This window comes from Pipra filicauda, unplaced genomic scaffold, assembly GCF_003945595.2.
Source record: "Pipra filicauda isolate LSUMZ 115617 unplaced genomic scaffold, ASM394559v2 scaffold303_size993520_pilon, whole genome shotgun sequence".
NCBI lineage: Eukaryota > Metazoa > Chordata > Aves > Passeriformes > Pipridae > Pipra > Pipra filicauda.
In genome coordinates this window covers 264022-287048 of record NW_024104425.1, presented here as the reverse complement: position 1 = coordinate 287048, position 23027 = coordinate 264022, and the positions used below count along the sequence as shown (strand labels likewise).

Here is a 23027-nt window from a genome sequence, read left to right as displayed (position 1 = left end):
TGCTTTAAGCTCAGATCAAGAATTTAAAGTGTATCCATTTTCATTTTAGAGCACCATTTTTTAAACATGGATTTTTAATCATGCATAATTCAAATGTCATAGTGCAAAACATTACATTTCTACTGCTAGTTATATTCAGATAAATTATCACATTTTTGTTTCTTAAAATTCCTTTAGCTCCCAAACCTTGCAATTGATGTAATTTTTCACTTATTCTTCAAATGATAAAAAATTAAGTTCACTGAGAAATATTAGCAATAAAGTATTTTTACACTTGAGTAGTTATGTGGGGGTTTTAACTATAGTCTAAATTGGAATAAATTGTCTTCTTTTTCAATTTTCTGGGAGTACCTCTGTTGCCTTATCATAAACACAAGAAATATTTCCTCTCATGTCACTGTAGTGCAGGATATTATATTCAGTGTAATTTGTTTTCTGTTCTTCTATATTCATATAATAGGAAAATTGTCTTTAAGCCTTAGGAATCTATTTGATGACTGTACTTTTAATATTTTTGAAAAATTAGTGAACAACTTAAACATTTAGAAGATGAACGTCTGTTATAGATTCCTGAATATGAATATAAAAAGGATGTAAAATACATTCTAGTATGTGACTATATTCAGTTAATGTTTGTTTTTTAACTAAATGTGCTATGGAGTAACTTCTCTCCCCTTTTCCTAATTGTATATGTACAGGTACAACTTGTGAAGCAAATATAAATGAATGCCACTCTTCTCCATGTTTTCATAATGCATCATGTGCAGACCTTATCGGTGGCTATGAATGCATCTGTCTACCTGGCTTTACTGGTGAGTTGTTTTCATGGTGAACCTTGTTTTCCACAGCGAGGTAGTCCACAAAGCATCCATTAAGACATTATTGACTAATTTGCTTGTGTATTATTCTCATTTCTCTTTATCTACCCTGGTGTAATGTTTCATTTCCATTCCAATAAACTGGAACTCTGACTGCATCTATAAACTATACAGCACAAGATAAATTAGTCCACATTTAAAAAGCCCTTCAAAGCTTACACAAACAGGGAAGATTAGTTACCATTTAGCAACTCAGAAATAAGTTGTCATGTATTTGTGGTGATAAAAGCTAAATGGATGCTGATATTAGTAGTGTGGCTCTTTATTTGGCTGATGTATGTTAGCTTCTCTTCACAAGTTGCTTGAGATTTTTGTGGTACAAATAAATTGGAATTGGCACCTGATTGTCTTAGTAAGTGTTCAAATCTTTCATCTTTTCAAAGGTGCAAGATGTGAAACAGATATAGATGAGTGTGCTTCTTTTCCGTGCAAGAATGGAGCCACCTGCATTGACCAACCTGGTAATTATTTCTGCCAATGTGTGGCTCCGTTTAAAGGTAATGAACACCAAGGGAGAGGGGAAAGCAAACATAATTAACTTTAGAAAATATTTCTATCAATTGTCTGAACTCATTTCACTCTTACTACAGCATTATTAGTCCTTTATTTTCTCAAGCAAAGCTTTTAAGGTAACCAGCCAAATATACCTTATGTTGCAAGTAAGGTGAAGAAACATTGTTTATATATCTACTAGGTGTGTTTATTTATTAATAAAAATTGATAATTTAAAATCACTTTATTAACAGAACAAGATTGCTTACAAAATGAGAGCTACATGTCCATTAAACTGTCATCACAAAGATTGGTTTCTTCTCTACAGTTTTCTCTCTAATTTTATTGGTCATGGCATTTTCTGAATTACTTTTTCATTATTAGAAAGTAATTTATAGCTCCCTTGGAATCCAGAAACTCCGCGTGATTATTTCTTTTGATGATTTTAAAGGCAATATATTTAAATTACAAGGTTTATTGTCATCTTTTTCATAGAAATTTTGGTATTAAATTTTAAATACTCACTGCTAAAATAATTTAAAATAAAGTGTGTTATGTTCTTGAGCAAATCTAGTTCAAGTGATAATGTCAATTAAAAGCACCTATTGATTTATAAATTAAATAGAAACACATTTTTCCTTAGCAGTTCAATATAATGAAACATACTTAGGATTCCAGAAAAATCATTAAAAGGCAATTTTCTTGATACATTGAAACAAGAGAACTTCTCCCTTTTAGGTAAGATGCTTGAAAAAAATTTTTTATTCGTGAACTCGTGAACAAACACTCGTGTTTGTTCTTATTATTTTAATTAATGGCCAAAATTTAGTTTGTCATTTTTATTAGTTTTAATTTATGTTCTACTGAATAAAATCTAGTACAATAACAAGTAAATGACTACTGCAGGACCAGAATTGCCTCTGTGCAGGAAGATGTGAAATTGTTTTCAGTACATGGTTAGAAATACTGGTCTCTGAAGTACTTGTTACAAAAGAAGTCATATTTCCAGAAGACTTGTTATTCGTTTAGATATTTAAGTAAATAATTAAAAATTTAAGAAGTCAAGATTTCTGTAGCCAACCTTCAAGAAGCTAGCAGTGTCTCATACTCTCAATGGAAATGTTAAACCCTGCTGGCAAGATTCATAAAATGTAACTGAGATCCTCTGAGAACATAACAGGAGAAAGTAGTTAATAACCTGCTGTGCCACTTAGACACTCACAAATCTATGGGGCCAGATGGGATCCACTCGAGGATACTCGGGAGCTGGCAGAAGAGCTCACCAAGCAACTTGCCATCATTTATCATCAGTTCTGGCTAAATGGGAAGGTGACAGAAAACTGGAGGTTTGCCAGTGGGACAACCATCTACAAGAAGGGTTGGAAGGAGGATTCAGGGAACTACAGACCTGTCAGCCTGACTTTGATGCCTGATGAGGTTTTGGAAGAGATCATCTTGAGTACCATCATGTGGCACATGCAGAGCAACCAGGGGATCAGGCCCAGTCAGCATGGGTTTAGAAAAGGGAAGTCCTGCTTGACCGACCTGGTCTCCTTTTATGACCAGCTAACCCACCCAGTGGATGAGGGAAAGGCTGTGGATCGGAACTGTCTACCTGGACTTCAGTAAAGCCTTTTATATTATCTCCCATGGCATTCTCCTGGAAAAGCTCTCAACCCATGGCTCGGGAGGATTAAGAACTGGTTGGATGGTCAGGTCCAGAGAGTGGTGGTGAATGGAGCCACATCCAGCTGGTGGCTGGTCACTAGTGCAGTTCCCCAGGGCTCAGTGTTGGGGTCAGTCCTGTTTAATATCTTTATTGATGATCTGGATGAGGGGATCGAGGGCACCCTCAGTCAGTTTGCAGACGACACCAAGGTGGGTGAAAGGTAGGAAGGCTCTTCAGAGGGATCTGGATGCAGTGGATCAATGGGCCAAGGCTAATGGTATGTGGTTCAATAAGGCCAAGTGCTGGGTCCTGCACTTGGGTCACAACAACCCCAGGCAGTGCTACAATCTGGGGGCAGAGGGGCTGGGAAGCTGCCTGGCAGAGATGGACCTGGGGGCTCTGTTCAACAGCCAGCTGAACATGAGCCACCAGTGTGTTCAAGTGGCCAAGAAGGCCAATGGCATCCTGGCCTGTATGAAATAGTGTGGTCAGCAGGACTGTCCCGCTGTACTCAGCATTAATGAGGTCACATCTTGAGTACTGTGTCCAGTTCTAGGCCCCTCACTACAAGAAAAACATTGAGGTGCTGAAGCGTGTCAAGAGAAAGGCAATGGAGCTGGGGAAGGTTATGGAGAGTAAGTGATATGAAGAGCGACTGAGGGAATTGGGATTTTTTAGCCTGGACAAGAGGAGGTTCAGAGAAGACCTTATCACTCTCTACAACTACCTGAAAGGTGGTTGTAGCAAGGTGGGGGTCAGCCTCTTCTCCCAGGTAACTAGTGACAGGACAAGAGGAAATGGCCTCAAGCTGTGCCAGGGGAGGTTCATGTTGGACATCAGGAAGAATTTCTTCACTGAAAGGGTGTTTAAGCATTGGAATGGGCTGTCCAGGGAAGCAGTGGAGTTACCCTCCCTGGAGGTGTTGATGAAATGACTGGACATGGTACTTAGTACTATGGTTTAGTTGACAAGCTGGTGATTGTTCAAAGGTTGGACTCAATGATCTTGGATGTCTTTTCCAACCTAAATTATTCTATATTATATTCTATTCTATGATAATATTCTTGGTATAGCATGTCTGAGACTGTTCACTGGTTTATAGCTCTACTCAACACCTTCCAAGATCAAATTCTTATACTGATGTTGCCTAGATTTTTGTTGGTATAAATAAAAGAAGATTTAGTGTCATATGAAAACTCTACCTCAGTCTCACACCATCTGTTTATTTAGTATTAAACTGCTGTAAATGTAGTCTTTAAGAGATTCACAGTAAGCCAATATAATGGTTAGTTAAACTATGTTTTTTAACTGTGTGAATACATTCAGGTTACTGTAATGAATAGCTTTGTGTGCACTAATTACAGATCACAGAATTACTTTGTTAAGAAAGTACATATATGATGTTAGTGGTAGAAGTTATGTAGGAACACCTATTGTACTTTTAAGTATTTTCACAGATTTTCTTGCTTGCAATATTCTCAGTGGAAAACCATAAATGCTCTATTATGAATGCTGTCATTTACTTGAAAACAATCTGAAGTTGTATTTCCATAATATATTGCAAAGATTTGATTCTCTAATCACAAAATCTGACTTGAAGGGCATGCTTTACTACTAGGAACATCTAATATATTAGGAACATTTACCAGTTGATCAGGAAGTGTAGAACAGACCTCTAATATACTGAATGGAGAAATATGGAATACAGAGCATGATGTGGACATTCAGGTGCGTTCTTACGAAAGGTAGCCTGTCAGACTGAGCTAGAAATTGATTCTATGTGTAGAAACTGGTTTCTATATGTTTATCTCGTTTTCTTCTTTATTTTCTTGACTATTCTCATTTGTTCATTTTGACAAGGAGACTGTGGATGATTATGACCAGGAAGTTTTGATTTTTCCATTTTGTTTTTGCTTCCCCTTGATTTCCTCTTGTTTTTAAAAAGGAAAAAAATTTTTACTTTCTTCACATTTCAAGTCTATTGAGAGCAAGTATAGCTACTACTTGTGCCGCAAACTTTTTGATATCCTGAATATTTACTTTTTTATTTTAATAAATTTTCACAAACTGTTACATTAATCCTATATGAATAAGAAAAGTCATAGAAATTTAATTAAAATATTTCTGTGCACTCATATTTTCTTGTATTTTTCTTGGGAGGTGCAGTGGGTTTGTTTTGTTGTTTTTTTTAAAGCATAGATTTGTCTACTTCGACAAAATGTTTTAACTCATTCCATTGGCTTCCACAGAATACTGGAAGACATCCAAGGCTTTTAAGAAAAATGCTGCTTGGGCAGTGTTATATATTTTTCTTCATATGCCCACAGTCCAGGCTGTGCAAATTAACTCTTCAAGCCTGATATCTGAATGAGGACTTACTTTTCTTGTGGGCACAAAACTTTTTTTAGAAAATCCAATTTCCATGGTAAAGTTAATGCATGGAGAGCACTGGAGAAGTATATCTTCTGATGCTGCTGGTGTAACATGGTGACAAAATTAATATATTCTTCTCCATTAGCGTTCCTCTGAGAGAAGATTTCCCCACAACTAGTGTAAATCACTGGCCTTTCTATATATTTTAGTATTTCGTTGGAATTTTTGCCACTGAAATTGTTACCTTTGACTTTTCTCAAATGTTTAGATGAACACCTTGAGTGTACTAACAGTCCATCTAGGCATAATTCAGATATGAAATAACATCCTTGTCAACTTCTAATAATTTTCTAATTACTAAATATGATAACTGAAGTATTTTCATCCTATTTCCTCCAAAGTCCTTGTCCTGTGGAGGAGCAAATTGATTTTCTGTTTTCTAAAATCACTGAGTTTTACCTGTAGTCCTGATAAGATATAAAAAATGAACTTCAAAGTCCAAATACTTTTACACCATAACTCTTTTGACCTTGTTTTGGAAAAGCTCAAGATTTGATTAACGAAGGAAAATCTATACCAGGTTACAAAATGAGATTCCTATGTAAACCCAGACAGAAATCCTAGAAGTTACTGAGCCTCGCTGAGCCTGTGACTAAGGTTAAATGGAAAAAAAAAATAGCATCCAGATTTGTATAATATGCTTTTGCCATTTATAATAGTTGCCTATGCTGGAAGCACTGTATGTGTTTGTGAACGTGTTCTAATTAATCAAAAATGACAGTCCAGTTATAGAAGTCCAATTCTCTGTTTCTGTCTGCTTTCACTAGTGTTCTACCAGTAACTTGTATAGTACAAACCATTATTACACTTCACACAAAAGCTGAAATGCAACTTGCCATGCTTGCTACTGCTTACGTATACCGCAGTGTAATGTTCTTTACGTACAGGATTTAACCTCAGTATATTTCTGGTATAGTTGCATCTGCTAGGTTGTAATATATTAGTACCTGCAAATATTCTACTCTTTTTAGAAATATCTCCCTCCTCCACCTGTTTTCTATCATAACTGAGGTACAACAAGTATAGTCATGTATATAGAACATTTTTTATCAGTGGACATTCTGAAGTTAAGTTCAGAAACCGAGAAGGAATCAGCTGTTACATTCTCTACTGACAAAGTGACAATTGGAACTGGGAGAAGGAAGGAAGATAAACTTGATTTGGCTGCAGGACAAATCAAGATTTTAATATTATTACTGTTATGAGTTTGATTGCATTACACTATCTCAGCTGTGGAGTTATTATAATAACTTTTCTATTAATATATTGATTCTACAATTGGAGCCTTTCTATAATGAAATTTCAGTTATTATAGAATTGATATTAAGTGCTTCAGCAGAAAGCAGAACTTGTGAGAAACATACGGTGAGGCTGTATCTCATTTAGAGGTCCTAAAGCTTCATGGAAGGTAGAATGAAAACTCCAATGGCTCTATCAGGAAATAGTGTCTTGTTCCATTAAAAATTCAAATGTATTCAAGAACACTGCAATTAGTAAATATCTATATTTATATCCATGCTGTTCATATCGGTGGTTTTGTTGTTTTGAGGCATATTCAAATATTCTTCTAACAGTCAGGTCCATAGTAATAAATGCAACCTTACTGTTCACAGCTTTGAAGTGCCAGCATTTTTATGTATCGCCCAGCCACATCAATGAAGTTAGTCACAACTATTAGACATCAGTCCTTGCTGAGAGTGTAGCAAAGTGAGTTTGACCCTGTGCCATGCATGCTGCTTTTCAGCATTCTTAGCATGTAAAAAGTTGAATGATCCCACTGCAATTCCTAGACCAGCTCATTTTTACAGAAGATAAAGTAAAACGTATAAGGCTGCTTTATTCTCCTTTGTTATTATTGATAGCTAACAACAGATCTTGCACTATCACACCAGAACTGCAAATTTTCCCCATTTTCTACACCAGTATTTAAGGCAAAGATGAAACTAACTAAGAAAATATCTGTGATCCATTGACTGAGCCAGTATTCTGCTATTCCCAAAGAAAGCTCAGGGAGAAAGAAAGCACTAAAACGCTCATTTCAGTTAGAGACTGTGTATTTAATAAGTAATAATTCTGTAAGAATTGACATGATTTTTTTTCTTAAAAAAAAAGAAAAAAACCTCAGCTGTTTAGTAACTTGTTTTTACTAAATGTAGCAAAGACTTTTATCATTTGATCCAAATTATTACATGACTTGTTTAAAAAAAGGCACTGTATGTATTTGGTCTGGGTGTTGCTAATAGGTATGACCTTTTTAATGAAATATATGCAATTGTAGAGGAAAATTGAAATTCAGTTCTGAGGAAATGTCTACTTATTTGTGGCAGCCTTAATGAAACATGTCTCCAAATGTGTTCCAATTAAGATTAAAGCAAAAATGGTAATTGACCATTAAACATGTTGCAAAAGAAAGTAAACTAGTAAGAAAGGCAACTCAGCAGAAAAAAAAATGCTTAAGTCTGTTGAAAAACAAGAATGATAATGGAGTTTTCAGCACAGGACATTCTATTATGGGAACAGCTAATTACAAAACAGATAATAAGTAAGAAATGTAAGTGCTCATGAAGGCAAAAAAACTAGAATAGAGATAATGGAGCTATTACTTTTCCAGTGCTCATAGACCAAACCTCAGTCTTTCCTGTGCCAAGACCCATGCAAAAAGGCAGTTTTACAAGACCTGTGCCTCTTTGTAGCATATCTCTGTGTTACACCATAAAATACTACATCCTGTTCAACATCGGGTTTTATCTGTTTTTTCCACTCTCTTGACAATGAACAGTCAAATAAAATTTTATTTAGGGGAAAAATGCAACCAAATGCATTGATATATGAAGGGCACTCTGCGTCATGTAGGAGCTTTTTGAGGGAAGAGAAGCAGAGTGACCACATTTGTGGCATATTACCTAGAAAATGCATATCCTCGGACCAATAAAGAAGGATATGCAATGCCTAAGCAGGAATCAGTATGAGCCAGGACTTGCTGTTGGTGCACATAAGAAGTCACTGCAGGACTTTAACAATTTTCTCCAATATTTCTATTTTTTTTGTATTGACAGCTGCTTCTGTCTCCAAAAAATTAACAATTCAGAGACCAAGTCTTTTTCCTAGTCATTTCTAGTGTCAATGGAGAAACTCTTGGGTATGTTAGATATCCACAAGGGTCTGGCATATATGACAAGATCTGTAGGAGACCCATGGCCTTCCAGAACAGCACTGAAAACACAAAGACATCTCTAAAAGCCCTGTTTGCTAACTCTGTCCACATAAATTCAGTGAGGTACATACTGTAGTTTCAACTCTGCTTTTAGTTTCCACCTTGGGACACATCTTGATGCACAAGAAAGAATTTCTAAGCCTTTACAGCCATGATTACTCTGGGAATACTGCATGTGTAAATCCAATCATCTATATCTGATAAGGGGTTTGAATTTCATCCATTATTCTGTGAGAATGGTGTACAAGATCTCTGTTACAGAGAGCAAATTTAAGTAATGTAGATGATACAAGACATATTCATTAAAAATAAAAATCTGTCCCTTAGCTTTCCAGAAAGCATGTGCAAATCACAGTTTTTCACACTTAAAACGTGGTTACCTTTTCCCTGGTTGCTTTACAAATTATGAGGACATTGCTGTTGCTCAAAGAAAAGTTTACCAAATTTCAGAGTGGTTTTTTTGGCTTTGGAAACAAATGTTTGTAGCTTTATTTTTCCACAGAGTGGCGTATTTATGGTGTACACAAACAAAAGTGATCAATTATAATCTTGATATCAACTGCTATAAATAATATCTGTCCAATTTTAAGAAAATGAAAATGGAATCTCAAAACACAGAATGGTTTGACTACCTGAACTAAAGGTAGCCATTACTATAACTCAAAATGACACACACAGGTCCTAGGCCATAAGGAAAAATTGAGTTTGATAAAAGTTTTCCGTAAATTTTCCACACATACTCTTAATTTCAGTTGAATGCTGATTTAGATAAGATAAAGAATGAAAAGCATACCCGTATATTTCAGTAGGAAATAAATTTTCATTAATTGTTTTCCTTAGTAGAATTCTTTTGTTTTCTGAGAAAGAGTGAAACGTGTTTTTGTGTTGAAATATGAAATTCACAGATGTGGACACAGACATATCTTTATTGTTTAATCATTATAAACTTGTATATTTTGAAGAAAAAAAGTACTTAAATAATATATTCAACTTCTGATTTTCTCTGTTTTTACAGAAATTTATACAGGTATGGAGCAATAATATATGTATCTCTGTGTGATTTTAATTTTAAAGTTTGTGGTGTGGGTCTTCCTCATATTCTGCTTCACCATTGTTGCATGCTCTGCATTACCATATACAATTAACAAAATGTTTTTTACTTGGAAAGTGCTAAGTATTGCTTTTCAAACATCCTTCCCTTAGAAAACAAAACAAACATATGATTTTCAATTAGTATGGATTTCACAGAAAATACCTTTTCACTGATTATATAGAGAATCATAAAGTAATTCCTTTCATGGAAAGTAGAATTTGCATTCCAAGAAAAAGAATGAATTTGCTACAAATTTGAACTGTAAGAAAACATTTGCAATGTTTTTAAACTGTTATGATAATACTCAGCTTAATTTCAAGTAATATCAATATATGCATGCTTCGCTTTTTTTCTTTTTCTTCCAATCCACTTCTATGGTACTTCTGTTTTTTTAATGTACATTTACTAGCATTTAATCATCTCAGTTGTGGAGGTATTTTCTTTTCATATACCACAAAGCAGATCAAACTAAGCAGCTAGTTTGTAAAATAATGGCAAGTTTAGAGGTACATCTAAACTCCTCAAAGTTTTGAACTCCTAATAATCTTATATTTAGCATTAAGACATTTAATATTTAGAGCTGCAGGGAACTCAAATTTTAGGCATCTAACTTCTTGCTCATTAGTGTTCCTGGGATTTTATGGTGAGTCTATCAAAGCCTTTTCTTAGTGAAAAGGAGTGAGAGGTACTGAGCTGTGTAAAGTTGATGAAAACAAAAGCACGTTTCTCTGAAGTGATCAAAACATTTTTTGAATTAAAATTGTTGTATACACTAATTTCAGAAGAAGAATCTTGGGAAAAACAGTAAATTGCATATAGATTGAGGGCAGGGATTTTTTTTTTAATTTTTATTTTTTGGTGTGGGTAGTTGGGGGATGTTGTTAGTTAGCCTTATAGTGCCTTCATATACTGGATTATCTCCCATAACTAAACACAATTTTATTTTTATTGTATGGTATTTAATTTACTTAGTTCATCTTGGAAAGATAATGTCTGAAACAGTGCTATTGTAGTGACATTATGATCATAGAATCACATAATATTCTGAGTTGGAAAGGAGCCCACAAGGATCATTGAGTTCAACTCTGAAGTGAATGGCTCATTCAGGGATCAGACCTGCATCATTGGCATTATTAGCACCATGCTCCAACCAACTGAACTAATTCTAGGATTTGATTATAGAAAGAAATAAAACGTAGGAAATATCTAAGAAAATATACTTATTGTGAAAGATTCACTTTGGTCATTGGCTTTTAAATCGTATATGGAATATTTCTGGGTAATTTTGAAAAAATTGTCTCTGTGTTTTGAACCTGAGTATATGAGCTAAACAATGAAAGTTTAAATAAAAAAACTCTGGATTAACATGAACTTTTTAAAATGTTTGTGTATTCATGCAAGCCATATAAAATTAGTGTGTTGTAGATTTTCTCCTTCTTCTTTCCTTCCTGACATGTTTTAAGATGTTGTAATTTTCTCATTTCTTTGAAGAAAATGCTACTAATTTCATTTGTATGTTATACACTGTTTCATAACAATGGTAAATAGACTTTAGGAAAGGCTACTGAAATTCAGTGACCAGTGTCATAAAGTTACTGGAGCTGTATCCTAGTACTATAAAATAAAATAAATAAATGCAGATCTTAGCTAGTGTCTAAAGATCAGATACCAAGATCGGATGAGTAGCAGTTTCTGTCAGAGTAGACAGTAGAACTGGGACTGTGACAGTCACTACATAACCTCACAGCTACTTCCTTTGGCCCCGAAGTGTTGGTGCTGCTGTCTGCTTGGTTCTTCCTCTCTTGTCCAAGCACCCCCCATAAACCATTTGACAATCAAAACACTTGTTCTGTCTTGAGAGTTTTTTGTTCCCATGAGTGCATATTTAACATCATTACTAGCCTACTGGTTATAATTTAAGTTGCCATCCAAATGACACACTTGTTGTTCTGGTACTAGCCATAGATATTTTCACTATATTGCCAGAAGTTTGCAAAGAGATATGTTTTGTCATTGATGCAGTCCATACTGCTGAATTTGAAAACTGTTGTCAGGTTCAATTCCTTGAAATGTTAGTAGCAAATGTTTTATTTATTAGATTACTTTCCTAAAGAATAACAACGTTGAAGAGATGCCACTTCTGGTTATTGGAGAATTCAGTACTGCACATCAAAACATTTCATGTACACATTTATGCTGAGCAAATAAAACAAACAAATGTCAATAGTATCACATAAAGAAATGAAAATTTATCTCGGGCAATTTATTTGCTATGTAATTTTTATAAATTAGGCTTTTGACTTTTAGCAATAACCTTAACAGGAGAGTCTTTATCAGCAAAATAAAATCTATTTTTGGTGTTCAACTTATGGTATTTAAAGATTCTACGTTAGAAATATTATAAGCAAACACAGTAGAAAAGAGAACTCATTAATATCAGCAGAATGTAATTTCTGAATATGCAATATGCTTCTGATTCCTAAACAAAACCAAAAAAAAGGCTTTTCCAAATAAATTATTCATTATTTGATATATAGTATGCTAATAGAGAAGCATATTATATACTATGAGTGCATGCTATGGGTATATGCTTATATATAAAGACATATATTACTTAATCCAACATATTGTGCAACTGAAAAGGAAATTGTCCTTCAACTGACTATTTAATTTAACCATTTGTACATATACTTTTGGTTTTCTTTCAGGTTAATTCTAATATAGAAGCCTTTAGTTGTTTAATAAAGACAATCTGTTATTGTAATCACAAAAATATAGCCAAGAATTAAACAAGCAAAAAGGTTAAATCTGTCAAATGGGAACAAGCACAGTTGGAAAGATGTGCTGAACTTATTAATTAATTAATGAATTTCTGTCCTTGATTCTTTCATATTTGATCATTGGGCCTACTCTCCATCTTTTATCAGTTAACTATCTTTAGTGACCATTATTTTTTTACTCTGTGATGTCCAATTAAAAATTCTGATATGTCAGTGAGAGAAGACAGTTTATAAACCATTTTCCTGGCACAACATTCCTTTCTGTCAACAATTAGAGACTTACTATTTCAAAAACTTACCAGATCAAGTGAGAACTTTCCTATGTTTAGTAAAAAATAGATGTGTTGGAATCAATCAGCTGCAGTAAAATGTTTGTACAAAAATGTTTGTACAGAAATTCTCTAAGAAATATTTGGAAGAGAGAGAAAAGGCAGAAGACGTGAATTTTGTTTTCTGATTAAGATACTTTTATAAAGAAATTTTTAACCTATAACATGTTCGCTACTTGATTTATGTATGTTTTAATCATACTTTTATAGTTTTTTTAAAAAATGCTGATAAGAAAGCAACCGCAGCAAGTGCACTCATTTTGCTAATATGTAACCACCACCTACTACTATCCAACCTTAATCTTTATGTGGATATGAATTTTCTAAAAAAAACTACTTTAAATCATCCAATTTTCTTTTCTTGTTTTCTTGCTTCTTGTATTGATTGACATTAATAATCAATTACTTAATAGTGAATGATTTTCAGAAATAATAGCATAAAATATAGTATATTACTTATATATAAGAATATATATAAACAATTGTGGTTCTCTAAGTGAGGGAATGGTCTTTTAAATTATTAATTCTCTAAACTGACAGTTAAAAATTAATTGATTCAGGGAATGAGACTGAGTAGGATGGAGACAGTCTTAATATTTTATTATCTTTTGTTTTACCAATCTTCCAATTAGAATAAGAATGAAACCTTTGCCATTTCCGTCAGTAGCAGAAAAATTATTTTTTATGCAATGATATGCATGAAAGCTGGGTGGGAAGAAAAAGATATTGAATATCTAATTAAAGAGTGACGAATAATATTGGAAAGAGGGTACTGAAAAAATATTATATTGTTAGCAATTAACATTATACCACATGTTTATCCTCATTGGATAAACAGAATTATTAACCCGGGTCATCAACATTATGGTCATATTTTAATTTACCATTTTTTATAAATGTCAAGATAATTTTAATTTGAGGGTTTGTTTTTTTGTTTTGTTTTGTGCTGTTTCACTTTATTATAGTTAGAATAAAATGAATGAAATGAGTAAGTTGTTTTCCCTAATTCCTTAAAATGGGGGAAAAACTATTTTTTTCAGGAAACAATTTTGGTGTAATTTCAAATCAATAAAAAATCAAATCACTAAAACTTCACTGTAATACATACCATTCTGCTGAGCTGAATCATGTTCCTTGCTTGCAGAACAGAATGGAAGGAAGGTGTGTGAGTTCCTTGTCAGTCAGACATGCATCCTGGTTTAGTTGACATGCTGCCAGGCGAAGTACCTGGCTAGTAAGAACTACGTAAGCTATCTAAGGTTACACAGTATCAGTGATGACAAAATGGAAGATGAGGATGTTTTTCTGAAGGGAAGAGAGACCCTGAAGGGAAAAAAACCTGATACCTACAGGAGCAGGATCAGAGGAGAGGGTCAGGCTAGGTAGAGGATGCACTCAGGCATGTGGAGATGGAGACTCTACAACAGTGAAGGCTGGAAGATGATTCCTTCTGACAACTTGGATGAGAGATTCACTTGTGGAGGAAGTATTGGGCTGTGACAAAAGGTGGGGAAAAGTGCATTTTAATTGGAAGGTCATGTAAGTTGTCTGAGTCTGACACACACACCCTCATCAGTACCACTGAAATAAAGCAATTATTGACAATAGATAAGACACACTTCTGTAAAGGAGAGTGGTAACCATCTGTTGACCAGATCTGATCTCTAAGGAGGTTTATTTGCGTGTCAGAGATCTGGATTCAGGATGTGGGAAAGAGGTTGCCAGAGCCTGGCTGATGCCCAGACTACTACCTTTTCTGCTTGTCCATGAAGTCACCAATGACACTGCCAACAGAGACCCAGAGCATATCAAAAGTGACTAGTGGACCCGGACAGTAGGGACAAAGGCTGTGGGAGCCCAGCCAGAGTTTTCCCCAGTATTGCTGCTTAGGAATAAAAGCATCCTGGGGGTTAATATCTGAATAGCATTATAGACAAGATTTCATCGATGCACTGCTCAAGTTGATCAGGCAGAATGGAAAGAGAACCATTTAAAGGAATATTGTGATGGATGTCTACTACAGACAGCTTGATCCAGAAAAGTTTATGAAGTCATCTTTAGGAAACTAGGAAAAGACTTAGGAACTCAGGCCCTAATTTTCATTGGGATATTACCACACTCACTTTTCTGGAAAGACAACATGGAAAGACACAAAGAATTGAGGAGATTTTTTGACCATGCTAACAAGTTTTTTTAAACAATTGTGGGGCGAAATAACTGAGGGAGATATTTGTCTGTATTCTATGCTTGTGAATAAGCAAGAGGAGATTTGGGATGTAAAGGTGAAAAACAGTTTTGGCAATAATGGCAGTGAGATCATGGAGTTCATAGTCTTAAGAGAAATGAGAAAATCAAGTAGCAGAATAATGATTCCGGACTTCAGTCATCTGGTTTTCATTCACTCTGAGATCTGTATAGAAAGCTCCCATTAGAGATTACACTGAAGAGAAAGCACATTTTTCTTGGGCCCACTGATTTATCTTGAAGGAATGTTTCCTCAAAGCACAGTTCTTTTCAATGTACAGGAACTCAAGCAAGTGTGGCAGAACAACAGATAAATGGGGCACTCTTGACTGTGTGTAAAGAGAAAAGGAAGGGCACAGAAGGTAGATGCAATGCCAGCAGCTACCTCTCCAGGTAAAAAAATCGAGTAGTGAGATACTGGATCATCGGATCATTCCATTTAGGATTGTGAGTCATATGTTATTTGTGTGTGTGTGTGTGAACTCCACTTTAGAAATCAGCAGGGTTTTCACCCATGTCAAGCTGTTGTGATATAAATATGAAAACTTCAGGGCAAAATCTCAGTGTGCCATATGGCTCTTCTTTCTATGCAATTTCATGAATTCCAGATCTGAGTGTTGGCTGTCTTTGGCAGGATAATCCTGCATTGGAGAGATCACTGGTGCATAAAAACAGGCAACAACTTGTGTTGTCTTTTTCCTCTTCTCTCAGCATCATTACTGGGGCCAAAGGGTTGTTGATTTTTTTTTACCTCAATTCTGTTCTCAGTTGTTGTTCTTGTCATTAAAAGCCTTAAGAATTCAGCTCTTAGGTCACTCTATCTTACAGTAAGTTCACTTAAGATCCTGCTGACATCTTGGACAGTGTTTGTTTCATTATTATGAAGAAGTCTCCTGGCAGGATCTGTTACCTGTGGGGGGTCTGCACTGAAGCAGGGCAAAACTGTGAGGAGGAAGGGTCAGAGGGGAGCTGTTATGGACTGACTGCAACAACCATTTCCCATCTGCCTGTGCTATTAAGGGGTGGGGAGGAAGCAGTCTGGAGTGAAGGAGTGAAGTTGAGTCTAGGAAGGAGAGGGAAGGGGATTTTAGTTTTGTGTTTGTTTTTCACCATCATATGCTATTTTTAATTGGAAATTAATTCAATCAGTTTTCCTCAAGTTGAGTCTGTTTTGTCCACGACAGTAATTGGTAAATTATGTCCCTAACTTTGTCTTGTTCCACAAGGTTTTCTATCTTATTTTCTCCACCTGCTCTGTTGAGGGGGAGTGATGGAGCGGCTGGATGGGCATCTGTCAGCCAGCCAAGATCAATCACAGCATAACTGTACAGATTTGATTTTCCACATGACTACCCAGGTGTTTTATGTTGTAGTGTCACATTGCCCATCACTGGTTTAAGGTTACAGCCTGTCTAAGGAAGAGACACATTGCTGGAACAGGGAGAAACTGCTTCAGAAAGGAATGGCTGGGCAATCAGAGCTGAGACACAGGCACTGCTGAAGTGTGCAGAGGGCCTGGAGTACAACAAACCCTGGGAAGATCCACCAGAAAGCATAGCATGGAGACAGCCCAGCCTCAGCAGTCATAGAAAGGCAGATGGGCTTCAAAGGGGCTCAGAGGGCCTTGTGCACAGTTTGTTGCAGTCCTGAGAGCCACTGAGTTCTGTTTGAAATTAAGCCTGAAAGAACAGACTTGCCTTCAGCAGTATTGAGTGAAAAGGAAAGCAGCTTTACAAACCAAAACCCATTTGATCTCTGCTGTCTCTGCCCTCCTCATTTCCAGTTTCAGTACTGGAAAAAATCAGTCAGTCTTGTTTATCTCTTAACAAACTAAGGCTCATTTTATAGCGCCTTTTAATCTCTTTTGGTCTATTTGTTTTAAATTAAAGATTTAATTGACATCCACACCCTCCACAGTAAGATCCAGCATCACACAGTTCCGTGGATTACCCAGATAAACATCCATAATTTGCTATACACGAGAGTACAATAGAGGAAAGAGTACAATGGGACTGTGTAAGATGTTCTATTGTATGGAATTTTTATAAATGATGAAGGCAGTCACTCATTATTAAATAAATACATAATTTCAGTAAAATAATTAGTGTCAGTCATGGACTGCAGGCAAAAAAGTTATAGAAGGTTACACACATTTAATTATGTTCGGTATTATGGGTTAATGTATGAACAGTTCACATGGTAGTTGTGACAACAGATTATCAGGAGTCAATAACAGGAAGCTTCAATCAAAATTAATTAATTATTTATAAATACACTTTTTGAGCCATTTTAGAGCACAAGGGTAAGTAGAAAAACCATAAGATATACCTATCTATCTCTAGCTATGAGATAGCTCTTAAGATTTTAAAATGCATTTTCATTATATAAACAAAACAGATAAAGCAGATATCTTTTTTTTACAATTCTACAAAGCAAATAACTGTTTCTTCATGATAATATACGTATGTGTATCTCTGAGACCCTCCAACTTGATTTAAACCAGGGTTGTAAAGAAAATACAGCTCGTAGTAGGCAGCAGCTGCAGGGACATCGTTAGTTAAACACTGACAGCTTTGCCGTTTTCCTTTTCAGGTTTGAACTGTGAGTTTAGGCCTTGTGAGGCCAGCAATCCCTGTGAGAACGGAGCTGTGTGCATAGAAGAAATGAATTTGGACGTTTTTCCCCTTGGATTCCACTGCCAGTGTGTGAAGGGCTTTGCAGGTCCACGTTGTGAGATCAATGTCAATGAGTGCAGTTCTAACCCTTGCCTCCACGGATACTGCTATGACAGTGAGTTCAGTCTGGTTACTCTCTTTAATGTAGAGTAGTCTTTCTGTTGAAGTGTCTGTAGCTGCTGAGCTGCTCTGGGGAGAACAGGGGATAATTTAATGAAATTTAGCTTGTCTGAAGCTCCACAGCCTGTACCAGAAGGATTATTTTTGCCAAAATGCCTCAACTCCTGGCACTGAGGTTTGTGTGTTCAGGGGGTCAGAACTGTAGCTAGTAAGAAATTTTAATGAGATTTGTGCTGTCTCCTTTGATACCTAAATTAGCCAAACACATATTACATTGTGCATTTGATGAGAGAATATTCAGGTGCTGAAAAGGAGCTCATGGAGCAGTTAGGAAGTATATGTCATAATTTTAAAAGTCAAAAAATTCAATTTAATTTAAAACTGATGCAAAATGGAGTATCTGTTTACTATAAAGCACCTTCTATCATGTAACTGTGTAACTCACTCTTTCATTGAAATATATACTTAAAGGTTTTAGAAGCAACTTGATTTCCCTGCTATATTCTATCTGGATTGGCAGGCTAAATTTAGTAGCAATCACTAAGTATGGAGTACTTACTTGAAAGTTTTATGGGGCTATTACAACCTATCAGAAAATTTCTATGCTTGTTAAAAAAAAAGGTAGAAGTAGTAATTTTCAGAGAATCTTAAAACGCTGACTGGAAAGCAGAAAGACATCTGGAGGTCATGTAGTCAACCCTGCACGAATCTGGGCTATTAACAGTGCTAGAACAGCATTTTTTTTTTTTTAGAAAAATTCATACAAGGTCCAATCAACCTACTGGTTTCAGATGTGATATTAAAGAACCAACTCCAAATTACTAAATATATCATTGCCTAAAACTCTTCTAGTTAAAAAAAAAATAATAATTCAATAAATATCTTAAGAAGTCTGCCTTTCCATACATGGAAATAAGGCGAGTGACTTAATCTTTTACCTAGTAAAGACTACTTCCTAGTTAGTTTACAGATGTTTTCTCTGTAGTCTACATTGTTTTAGAGATATTTTTGAACTGGAATTTAGATGAGATTCCTTAAAGTTCTTCATGCTGACAAAGCGTCAAATATTTTGGGAACAGCTTGTCTTTGTGGTGCCTCTGGCTTGAGTTGTATCATGTGGACATTTGAGTTCTTCTACCCTATGTGCACTGACTGTAGAAAGCAGAATCCTAAGGAAGCTAGGAAGCTTTTAGCAGATGAATAATGCTCCTGTGCTGAACAACTTAAAACTTTTAATGAATATAATAACAGCTGTGTGTACAGACACAATGACAGAATATATTCTACAGTAAATCACAGTGATAATGAAGAATCCAGGGATGTCTTTGAAGGCAGACCTGCAAGAAGTGCAATTATTGTTGCCATGAGCTTCTTATATGGATGTAACACTCTAAAGATTCCTCTCCATTTGGATCATGAATGATGAAAAAAAGACAGGATTCTTATCATTTGCTTGTTAAGAAATATATTATAGAAAAATTCAACTCAAGCAAGTTTTCCTTTAATATAGTAGTACAATATGAGGCATTCCTTACACACACACACAAAATATTAAAAACTACCAGCAAGCCAATTATTGTTCAACTGCCACATCTCATTTAGGCATAGTATCAAAGACTGAATCTTATGTACTTTGTGACAGTTTTGTGATGGAAAATTACTTATAAGATACCATAACTTTTTCAGAAGCTAGTAATGGGTCATTTATTTATAACTCTTATGTCAAACTATTTCAGTTGTTAAGGTAAAATGCAGTAAATGAATCTGCTTTCATATTAAAAACATTTTTTGATATGCCACAATTAAATTATTTCAATTTTTTTAACATGCCCACATCTTTTAGGTAAAACCAGTTGAAATGTTTTCCAGACAGTAGCCATAACTGTAACTTACTAATTTTACTACATTCAGTTGTTGTGCTAAAAGACTATTAGTACTAACATACTATCTCTGTTGCAGTTGTCAATGGCTTTTATTGTTTATGCAACCCAGGATATGCAGGACTGAAATGCGACCAAGACATTGATGACTGCATAGTCAATGCTTGTGAACACAATTCTACATGTGTTGATCTACATCTGGTCAGTAGAGAATATTTTTAAATTAAAATTATTAAGTTTTCTTTCTGAAATCTAAAGCAATACTTTTGGGAGTTCTAAACTTATCAAGGACTTTATAATCATGCTTTCCAACCACTGGTTTTTGTCTGTTTGTAATTATATAGGCAGTAGGAAAGAGGAGTGCTTTAGCATTTAAAAGCAGCTATTGAGTCAATGTGGTTATACGGGGACTTCAAAAGGAGTGGAAAATTTTCAACTATGCGCATTTTAAGGCCTCATTATAAGTGACAGGAATACTCATTTACACCAATGACATTGGCTTCAAAGGGACTTAAAAAGTATCTTACCCCAAAAAAGGGCTTTATTTTAAGTACTTCAGCATTTATTTTCAAAATTCTTCAGCTATATTAGTTCCTGAAATACAAAATACTTCTTTCATCTAAGAAATAAAAGTATTCTATCAACTGATTCCTCTATGAGAGGAAAGAAGAGAGACATTCACATTGTATAAACTTCGGCACCAGAGGTGGCCCATGTTCTGTACCACTTCTTCCAGGAGTCTGTCAGGAACCAATTTGTTTTCAATGTACTCAACAGAGACACAAAGACCATACAGTATAAATATACCCCTTAAGAAACATTCAGACTGTCAGGGAAATTGTGTGTAGTTAAAAAAAAATGGAAGAAATATCATTTTTTTCTTTCTTATTCTAGTTTCTCCCAGCATGTTTGTGGGAATATTAAACTGATAAATGTATAATTCAGATTAATATTAAGATGTCTAAATGTAGATTTCTGTACATGTGTAGTGGGTTTCTGTGGCTGGTTTTGGTAGCTGAAGTCTGTCTTGCTCTTGAAGGTAATGTCACTGACCTCTCCCAGCTGTTATCTCAACTCATTAATCCTTAGCTGTTTTTTTTCTCTCTCCTCTGTCCAGTTGCAGAGGGAGAGTGAGAGAGAGGCTTTAGTGGGTACCTGGTATCCGGCCAGGGTCAACCCACTACAAAATGGTGTAAGCTAAACATCTAAGCACCAACCAAAGGTTGTAGAATCCTTGCTGGCACAATCCACAATTTGGTTCTCCATCTTTTAAATCTCCTCTTTGGGTGAACGGAACAACCCTGGAGGTACCACTGACTGCTGCATTATTGCTGAAGTTGTTTGCATTTCAGCTGAATCCCATCCCAGAAGCCCTGAAGTGCATGAGGGGTGTGTGGGCTTTTTGGATTTTGTTTTGTTTGGGGTTTTTTTTGCCTTTTTTGTTTGTTTGTTTGCTTGCTTCTTTGTTTTAGTACACGTATAAAGAAATTGTACTTCTTTCTGACAAGTCCTGTTGGTAGCCTGCAACTATCGTTTCCTAAACTTGAACCAAAGTTATGTGCTTCAAAAGAATTTTCTCAAATCCTCTACTCTGATTTCCAGAGTTTTTTCTTCTTTTCACTGTTAGGACACTTAATGTATTGGATAATAGTGGTTTTTTTTTTTCAAGAACTAGTAAACACCTTGGACAAAATCAAATGCTTGATATGGAGATCACAGAACTTGACACTTTTATTATTGTCTTTGGATGCTATTGTAATGAGAATTTTTCTACCAGCAGACTGCAATTAATATTTCAAGCTCTCATGCTGGACACATACTGCCATCTTAGGTTAGAGACCATTCCAGAAATAAATATTATGCTTGCAAGGCATGTGTTCTCCTATTCTCCATGAGATTGTATATGTCAACATTGCAAGTATTATTCCTAACTGCAGCTGATGCTATAACTGAGACTGATAAAATGGAGTTGTATATGCAAAAGTTTAAACAACATCCTTCCCAAAAAATAGGATATCAGAAGTCGACAAAGTTATGGATTTTTTATGAAGTAAACATATCGTTCCCCCAAGAATACCCACTAGGCCTCATCAAATGAGTTGCAAAATCAGTCCAGTAAGATTTAATCATTTGGGTAAAACTGACTCTCTCCCTCTCTCTCTCCGTCTGCTCTGTTCTTGGATTCACTGGTCCGATTCGCTGCTGCTGCAGGGTCCAGACAGCTTCTCACCACTCCTTCCACCCACGGTGGGAAAAAGGTGATGAGGTCGGCTGGAAAACTCCTGGGGAGTTTAACTCCCGCAGTCTTGGCTGGGCCAGGACAGCGAGGGCCCAGGGGCTCCCCCAAACCCATGGGGGGAGACTCCCCTCGGCACTTACATGACTGTATGCTGCAGCTGTCTCTCCAAAGGGTCATGGAGCCTGGCCCGCTCCAACTCCAGGGTCTCCCCTATCTTCCGGGGTCCCCCTCGGTCACTAGCTTCAGGGGGCTTCTCTCAGTAGCTGTGCTGCTCCCGGCCCCTCCGGCCAGGAGCCAGGGGGTAGGGACCCTTCAAAGCATGGCTGCTTCTTCTTCTAGCTATGCAGTTGGAAATTAACCTCTTCTTTTCCGCTTCTGTGAGCATGTAATTTCCGCAAGGGCACACAAAGTTTTTAATTGGTCCAGTATCAAAAACACCACCCCTGGGCAGACTATCACAAGCCCCAGGGGGAAAGGTTTTTTTCAAACCACCACAACATGTATTCATAAAAATGGAAGAAGATACATTTCTTCTTTTTCTTCTTCATCCAGAGCAGCTGTAAAAGAACAGATATTGAATTAATAATCCCCTAGAAAATGAATTTTTAGCATTTAAAGGGTCTCTTCCTCCTCCTCTGAAAGGCAAAAAACTAGAGGTTAAGGAGCAACAGAAGCATAATCAAGGAAGATTTAAAAACAGATGGAGATCTCAGGAGTTTAATAATTTCTCCATCAAATACCATTTCCTTCCAAAGACATATTACAGTAGCCTTATCGTACAAGTTAAGGACCAAAGATCTGAATGTGAGAAAGAAATCCAATATGCACTCTAATTACAACATATTCTTCACAGACTTTACTTTGGCTCTCCAGACAGTAGGTGGCATTAAGTAATTGTACTGTGGGATGAATCATAGAATAGTTTACATTGAAAAAGGCCTTTAAGATCATCAACTTCAACTGCAAACCTGACTCTGCCAA

General features: G+C 35.9%; 1 protein-coding gene across 1 annotated transcript in view; it reads left to right on the top strand.

The window, feature by feature from the left end:
- LOC113982944 (protein eyes shut homolog) overlaps positions 1-23027 on the top strand; it is a gene marked incomplete at its 3' end in the record, with an annotated part of 505234 nt that overhangs the window by 226689 nt on the left and 255518 nt on the right. The window contains exons 18-22 of the mRNA XM_039383315.1: positions 699-812; positions 1262-1375; positions 9702-9713; positions 17725-17922; positions 19887-20008. Coding sequence (XP_039239249.1) covers positions 699-812; positions 1262-1375; positions 9702-9713; positions 17725-17922; positions 19887-20008 — 560 coding nt within the window. The remainder of the gene's footprint in view (positions 1-698; positions 813-1261; positions 1376-9701; positions 9714-17724; positions 17923-19886; positions 20009-23027) is intronic.